This window comes from Eurytemora carolleeae, unplaced genomic scaffold, assembly GCF_000591075.1.
Source record: "Eurytemora carolleeae unplaced genomic scaffold, Eaff_2.0 scaffold1088, whole genome shotgun sequence".
Taxonomy (NCBI): domain Eukaryota; kingdom Metazoa; phylum Arthropoda; class Copepoda; order Calanoida; family Temoridae; genus Eurytemora; species Eurytemora carolleeae.
The window spans coordinates 92683-101372 of NW_019397117.1; the positions used below are offsets into that span (position 1 = coordinate 92683).

Below are 8690 nucleotides of genomic sequence, written 5' to 3' on the forward strand. Positions count from 1 at the left end.
ATTTTATTTCCATCCTAGGGCCAAAAAACATATATACATTCACCCAGGGCAAACAATATATTTACATTTATGTAGGGTGTCCAAAAAATAAATATGTTTTTTAATATACTGGGTGTCCAAAAATATGGAAACAAATTTATAAACCTTCATTACATTTCAGTCTGTTTTCAATGGTGTTATTTTTTTAGATTTTGACATTTAACGCCATTTTGTTTTGTTAAATCTCAATATTGTGTATGTACAGTATGTACAGTATACACTGTTAATAGTGTGCAGCAGTGTACATTAGGGTGACACACGAAAAAGTTAAAGTGAAAAAATCAAAAGGTGCATACTGCAATCTGCATAGGTTCTAGTAGTGATGTCAACCCTTAGTATTGAAATGCATTTAAAATATTTGCTAACTTGATAAACTAAGGTGCAAGTAGTTCAAGGGAAAAATTTGGATTTTTGGTGAGACCAAATTTTGTACAGGCTGTATTTGGTTCTAAAAATTAAGATAAATGGCTAAAATTTTGCATACAGTCTCCAATCGTGGCCATTTAACCGGATCACATAGAAATTTGGGATCGGAGGTCATTGACCTCCATCACAGGTTTTGTCAAAAAAAAACGAAACAACTTGCATTGCTCTGATCAACTTTTCAAAAAAATGCTCATTTTGGGCCAAATCACCCATGTACTACTATGTACCATAGAATGCATCAAAAAAAAAACTGTTTCAACCCCCTTCATGTTTTACCCTAGTGCAAAGTGTACACCCAGTACATTACTGTTTTATTAGTTATCTTTTATCCTTTTTTATGTCTTCCTACTTATCCATAGATTATTGATGTTTACTGATTGAATTACCAGAAAAAAATATGTTTTCGATGTTTTTGAGATAAATTGAAAACCCTGCTTTAAAGAGAATTTACAGGAAAAATTAAAAGGGGGTACAGGCTGAAACCTGAGAATCTCAGGAGTTGAACGATACCTATTAGACATCTATCTGATGTTCCTGTCTCGAGAAATTGATGTAAAACTGTGTCAAATTTATACAAAAATTCAATATATTCATATTCAACAAATACGCAACCAATCTGAAAACGACGATATCCCACAGGAGCCTGAGAATCTCAGGTTTGCGCCTTTTTTAATTTTGCATTTTTAATAGATAATTGATAATATAATTAATATAGTCCGTATAGTTCGTATTACGTCACCAGAACTTCAGCCAATAAAAGTGCAGTATACTGGTCACGTGATTTCCGAATGTATCACGTGACAACGATACAGCACTGCCATCAGATATTGTTTTATACGTATCGTTCATTTTTCGTGTACAGTCCTTTTTTAAAGTGCATTTTAATTTAGGTAATTGTTCGGTGAATATCTTCAAAAAATAACAAAGTAATTTTTGAAAATTTATCCAAATTTCTATAAATAGTCAGGTTCGTTTTAATACTCAGATTTATTTTACTATCTGAGTATGAATTAAAATAGTATTTACAGTGATCCAAATTTTTCCAATTACTTCTTAAAGTGTAAAGCTAAAAGCAAGTCCTTTAATTTTTAAAAATGTAGATGTCTAAGGCTACAAAAAATATAAGTGAGTTGGAAACCAGCCCAATCTGAATTTTGGAATGTGATACCAACCATTTTAGAAATCATTTAACTTTGTATTGACAATATTTGACAGAATTTTTTAGAAGTTTTGTTTTTTTGATGGTGAAATATTCAGAAAAAGGTGAAAAATCGCGTCATTTTAACACCTTTCTTCAGCTCCATCCTGGAGAGGTTAAAGTAAATTTTTTTATTCAAACTCAATTCCATAACATTAAAAAAAATATTTTGGCAGTTTAGAAATGTCACCTATTTCTAAATATTTAATCATCAAAAAACTAAAAATTCGAAAAAACATTGTCAAATATGTTCAATACCAAGTTAAATGAATTTCAAAATGGTATCGTCATTTCAAAATTCCTAAACAATTGACAGACTTAACCCAATGTATCCAAGAATTTTTTAAAAANTATGTTAAAAAGTGCTTAGTGATTAAACTGCTTTAGATTGCTGCAATACCTGGGGGATAATTACTATTTCTTCCTATGGTCCGACTTATTTAAAGGTATTTTATGCTTTTTTTAAATCCGCGAGATTTTTAACTCATTTTAGATAATTAAACTTTTAACTGTAGCTGAGTAATAATAGCAATCATAATTTATTCAGATTGATCCAATGATCAAATAAAAACAGTAACGAAAATTCAAGAAATGTTTATAGCTAAGAAAAAAACTAAAATCTTAATAAGCTTGAAACTTGAAATGTTAGTGTACTTGACAATGCCTTGGTTATTTCTATGTATAAGAAACTTTTAACAAACCAGAAAAAATATAATTAAAGTAAACACAAATTTTATTTTAAATTGAAAATAAATTCTAGAAATTTTCTGAATTATTTTTGGGAAAAATTCAGGAACCAATCAAACTTTTTATGAAACTATAGTGTACTTTATCCTTCTTCCTCACTTCATCGTGAATTTCATAATGAACGTGCTATAAACTAATCATCGTGCTATAAAATTATATTAGCTGTACATTATAGCACGAGGGCTATAAAGTTTTGATTGGTTCTCGGATTTTCTCCAAAAAATTTAGGATATTTCCAAAATATTGTTCTTCAATTGAAATTAACTTTATATTTTGACTTCTGCTTTGTTTCAAAGCTTATTTGATCTAGAAATGGCCATTGAAATAAGGTAAGTACACAAACGTTTCATAAAATTACCTATAACACTATTATTTTGGCATGACGTGCTATAAAGTTTTTGGATTTAAATTTTCTCTACATCTCAAAGGTTCTCGCCTTTTTAGATTAAAGTTTGTACCTTGCTTCCAAAACCTTTATAACACTGCGAACCAAAATAACAGTGTTATAAATAGTTATTTAGCATTGTGCTATTTTATAAATCTAATTCAATATAAACGATTGTTACTTTATTGCACTTCTATAAGGAAATTTGCTCTGAAGTGACTATGATTGATACAGTACAAAATAGTTCCGTAAAATATATTATATTTAATATTTAAGTACGTGCTGGGTGTGGATATAAAAACTAACGGACTGATATCAGGTTTACCAATGATTGCGAGGTACAATAAATATTTAATATTTAAGTACGTGCTGGGTGTGGATATAAAAACTAACGGACTGATATCAGGTTTACCAATGATTGCGAGGTACAATAAATATTTAATATTTAAGTACGTGCTGGGTGTGGATATAAAAACTAACGGACTGATATCAGGTTTACCAATGATTGCGAGGTACAAGAAATATTTAATCAATCTTAAAGGGACTGTAAGCGATATTTTAAGTGACCCTCCATTTAAAGATGCCCGATTCACAACAATACCCTTCAAAGCTTTGTCTGATCAATTATGAATCAATTATGCGCACTTATAGTACAGGAAAACAAGAAATATCAGAATTAAGCACTGTTAAACCGTGAAAAACAACAAAATCTTTTTTGATAAGATATAACTTGAAGGGTTCGGCTGTGAATCTAGCATTGCCATATTTGCTCAGAGTCTTACTTGAAATTACGCTTACAGTCCCTTTAATTGAATTTATGTTCTAAATGTACTTTATTTCTAGGTACTTTGGTGGAGTACTGTTTGCCAGGTTCAGTGGTTACTTAATCAAATCTAGATATTTAACTCTTCTTTCTGGAAGGAAAATATTCAACACTGTCTCACAGGTTTCCATCAATTCTTTTTCTGGTATTTATTTGGGGTGTATATTTTCTAAAAAATATTTTTTCTCCCCGCCGCTCTTTAAAAAATCCTTTTTTCCAACATTTTTAAAAGGTTTTTTTTGCTGAGTCTCCAGTGACCCTCCATGCTAAGATTGTAATGCCCAATTCACAACGGTACCCTTAAGAGTTTGTCTGATCAAGTATTAATTATATCATTTTAAATTATCATTTCTGTACAAAAGTAACTAGCGCATTTTTACTGCAGGAAAACAAAATAAAATTATCAGACTTAAACACTTTTAAACCTAGAGAACGCCAATATCTTCCACATTACTGATCAGTTAAAGGTTTCAAGGGTACCGTTGTGAATCAGACATTGCCATTTTGCATGGAGGGTCACTTGAAATTATGCTTACACTCCCTTTAATCAGCACCAGTGCTCTGAAAAGTCGGTTTGAAATGATATAAATTTTTCATATTCCTATTTTATTTATATTTTAACATTTATTCTCTCAGGTGCTACCAAGTCTGCTTATAGTTTTAATGCCATACTCAGGGTGTAGTGTAGCCACAGTAATAACACTACAGGTAGAGAATTATCTAGTAAAAACCTGGATTATATCTAATCGATCCCTTTTATTACTTATTGGTTATCTTCATTCTTGATATTGAAATTATCTATTATTTAATTTTTCGTATCATCATTTTTATATTGTAGTTTTGTTTATTTTATCCAGATAATATGATGAATCATAATGTCCATAAAATTACTTTTATCTAATTTCATCAGTTTTTCTTCTTGTATAGATTGTAATGTTTTTCTTCAATGGTGCGATTTCATCTGGACATTTTGCAAGCGGTGTTGATCTAACTCCTAACTATGCAGGTTAACTTTAGTACATATATTTTACTAGCGGTGTTGATCTAACTCCTAACTATGCAGGTTAACTTTAGTACATATATTTTACTAGCGGTGTAGATCTAACTCCTAACTATGCAGGTTAACTTTAGTTTATTTTACTAGTGGTGTAGATCTAACTCCTAACTATGCAGGTCAAATAGGTTGTCAAGTACAATAGATGCGAAATTTAAATATAATATACATGTTATGTCACAAAACACTTTGCAGATCCAACATTTTGGCTGCAACATATAACTTACATAAAATGTACGTAAATTTGTGAATTTTTTGGTTATTTATGAAAAAATGAATATATGTAAAAAATCAAAATTTGAAAAATCTGGGAAATCGATTTTTCGGCTCATGCTCCATAATTAAAGAAGTGATTGTAACATAAAAAGAATGCCTGGAAATAACTGAAATATCAAGATTTCTAATGTTAGCATGATTGTGAACATTTAATAAAAATTGTTGCCTCTGCAGTACCCAATACCCCTACTCTAAATTTTTGTTTGGGACACCCTGTTTATAATATCTACATAGACTTTCCAATAATTTCATAAATAAAGCGCTTTTGAAAATTTTTTTATATATTTCTTACATGTTCCCAAAAATAGTAAAATACGACATTTGAGAAAAAAAATTTAATATCCTTAGAAGACGACATTTCAATAGAAAATTACCGTTTCTTTTTGCCTGTATTTCCCCTGGATCTGGGGGTTTATCCTCGGTTAGACCTTTCCAGAGTACTTCTCCAAAGATATCATTAAACATTTCTGAAATACGTTTTAACGTTATACTTTCGAATTACAATGTTAAAGGGTTATGTACAAAATCAGTTTCAACCCTGTTATTTAGTCTATAGAACGTTAAATGAAAAAGTGTAAAAACAGAAATAAAGAACATATAAAATTGCACTAATTTCACTAAAAGATAAGCATTTTAGTATAAAAATATCACTTTTATTTATAGTTTTGTCAGACAGAAAATTTGAGTTGACACTTATGACGTTTAAACAGCTGTACTGAAAGTGTACGCATTCTGTGTTGCCTTGTACTTGACAACCTATTTGATGCAGGTTAACTTTAGTTTATTTTACTAGTGGTGTAGATCTAACTCCTAACTATGCAGGTTAGCTTTATAATAGTTTATTTTACTAGTGGTGTAGATCTAACTCCTAACTATGCAGGTTAACTTTAGTTTATTTTACTAGTGGTGTAGATCAACGAAATCAACGGGTTAGATATTTAACCCCTAGAAAACCTCTAGCCGGTGTGACGTGAGAATCCACCCGGGCGTGAGATAATGTCCGGGGGCTATTGTATTTTGTCCTACATAAATGTGATTGAATCTAAAATATCCAAGAGGAAAACGACATTCGAACCGGAAACTTGTTTTTTTTTACATTTTTTCGAGCATTGCTACATTTTAAAACTTTTCAAACAGCATATTTTACCAACAGAAAGTGGATAAAAAAAGCTTTTATAACTTAATAATGTGCAGGGAAAGTGTCAAAACTTTTAAAAAATGCATTAGCCAGGACATTATTACACTCATAATTTTAAAATTAAATATGATAAATAATAATTAATTCAATCCCATGAATCATTATTTGACATAGCTTGTTTTTTACTCTCTATACCTTTAATTATCATGGTGCAAGACTTTTTTCATAAAGAGACTCGTCTCTACTTATAGACAAATAACAGGCTGGACGCAGCCTGCAATTTTTTTATCATTATTTTTTAATCAGTTTTTATTTAGGAACCTTGTTGGGTGTAACCAATACTATGTCTGGAGGTGCTGTAGGGTCTCTAGCACCTATGGTGGTCGGGATCATTTTACAGGTTAAAGGATAAACATTAGGGATCATTTTACAGGTTAAAGGAAACACATTAGGGATCATTTTACAGGTTAAAGGATAAACATTAGGGATCATTTTACAGGTTAAAGGATAAACATTAGTGATCAATTTACAGGTTAAAGGATAAACATTAATATATACATGGTTACCCACAAAGTATGATACTATTAGGAAGTCTCAAAACTCTAAAATATGAGGACTTGAAGCTTGATTTTTGGTTTCTGCATTCAATTGAGTATTTTGATGGTATACGAGATGATTCATCATAGAAAAAAACCAGCTTTGACCTATACAAGTAACCCTGACACAATAGTTTCAGTAGAAGTAAATATTTCCATTTACTTAAAGCGCCAATTGGAGGATTCATATCTGATTGGATAATAAGATAGATATTAACATAGATGTTACCGCCATACAATTTCTATTTGTTCAGAATAGACAACAAACACATGACTGAACACTGATCGGATCAGGCGCTAATGGACTTGGCATACAGGAGTGCTGAATACTAGAAAACCGAATAAACAAATTTCATACAATCGTTTCTGAAGTCTAATCTTTTGTGGGTAACCATGTATTAATATAATAAAGCTCTTCGCTCATATATATATATATTTGTATATTTGAATATATACACATATATATATATGTATATTATATGTTATGATAATATATGATGACACAATATGTCACGTTTAAAGGGACTGTAAGCTTAATTTCAAGATACCTTCCATGCAAATATGACAATGCTCATTTCACAACGGCCCAAGCTGTTTCTGATTAAATGAATTATTTATCAATGTATTTCGTTTATATATTGTAAATTTTCCTTGCTTGGACCACTGTATTTCGTTAAATATTATTTGCTTGGACCACTGTGTTATGTTAATATATTGTTAATATTATTTGCTTGGACCACTGTGTTATGTTAATATATTGTAAATATTATTTGCTTGGACCACTGTGTTATGTAAACATATTGTAAATAGTATTTGCTTGGACCACTGTGTTATGTTATTATATTGTTAATATCATTTGCTTGGACCACTGTATTATGTTAATATATTGTTAATATAATTTTCTTGGACCACTGTGTTATGTTAACATATTGTAAACAGTATTTGCTTGGACCACTGTGTTATGTTAATATATTGTTAATATTATTTGCTTGGACCACTGTATTATGTTAACATATTGTAAATAGTATTTGCTTGGACCACTGTGTTATGTTAACAAATTGTAAACAGTATTTGTTTGGACCACTGTGTTATGTTAACATATTGGAAATAGTATTTGTTTGGACCACTGTGTTATATTATTATATTGTTAATATTATTTGCTTGGACCACTGTATTATGTTAATATATTGTTAATATTATTTGCCTGGACCACTGTGTTATGTTAATATATTGTTGGTATTATTTGCTTGGACCACTGTGTTATGTTAATATATTGTTAATATTATTTGCTTGGACCACTGTGTTATGTTAACATATTGTAAATATATTGTTAAAATTATTTACCTAAAGGATGGCTATACCTGGAAGGCTTGGACCACTGTGTTCTGGTGTGCAGGAATAATATACTTTATAGGTAACTCATTCTATATAAGAAATATTTATCAGTATATTCTTTTATTATTGTCCTCGGATTCTACTTTCGCTGCCATTTCTGTTAATAATTGATTTGAGAATTATTTCCATTTATACACAAATAATCTCCTAATATGAAGTATTTTCTATACTTTCCATCTAAATAGTTTCTAATCTTCATTGTTCTTAAACCAATGCCTTCAGTGCGGATTTTTTTTCTTTCCATGGGGGCTCAGCAGTTGGGGCCTGAAACCCCCTTAAGACCATAGATTTACTGATCCAGTGGGGAGGGGGCTGAGCCCCTATAGCCCCCCCTCCCCCTCTATATACTTTATGCAATAGGGAACTGTTTCTATGTTTGGTTGATAAAAGCTGAAGCTCAACCCTGGAATTACCATAACACCAGGACGGAGACGGATGCAAAGCAAGATGCCCAGGAAGAGACTGCAGTCGCGTAATCAAATAACATAAACTCTAATTTAACAAAGAAAATAAATCTTTTAATCTACTTTTTGTTTAAAAATAAAAAAATAAACTGATTTCTACATAATAAAGCTCTTTGCGCTCTTTGCTCATATATATATATATATATATA

At 30.6% G+C, this 8690-nt stretch overlaps 1 protein-coding gene across 2 annotated transcripts in view; it reads left to right on the forward strand.

Moving 5' to 3' along the window:
* LOC111712050 (sialin) overlaps positions 1 to 8634 on the forward strand; it is a 16963-nt gene extending 8329 nt beyond the window's left edge. Inside the window, exons 12-19 of one of the 2 annotated variants that reach the window (XM_023486558.1) lie at positions 2051 to 2109; positions 3072 to 3307; positions 3639 to 3741; positions 4255 to 4326; positions 4546 to 4624; positions 6404 to 6486; positions 8033 to 8096; positions 8438 to 8634. In XM_023486558.1, the coding sequence (XP_023342326.1) occupies positions 2051 to 2109; positions 3072 to 3307; positions 3639 to 3741; positions 4255 to 4326; positions 4546 to 4624; positions 6404 to 6486; positions 8033 to 8096; positions 8438 to 8553 (812 nt within the window). In that variant the 3' untranslated portion in view covers positions 8554 to 8634. The remainder of the gene's footprint in view (positions 1 to 2050; positions 2110 to 3071; positions 3308 to 3638; positions 3742 to 4254; positions 4327 to 4545; positions 4625 to 6403; positions 6487 to 8032; positions 8097 to 8437) is intronic. The other variant, XM_023486559.1, reaches the window with a different exon arrangement.
* The last annotated feature ends 56 nt before the right edge of the window (positions 8635 to 8690 follow it).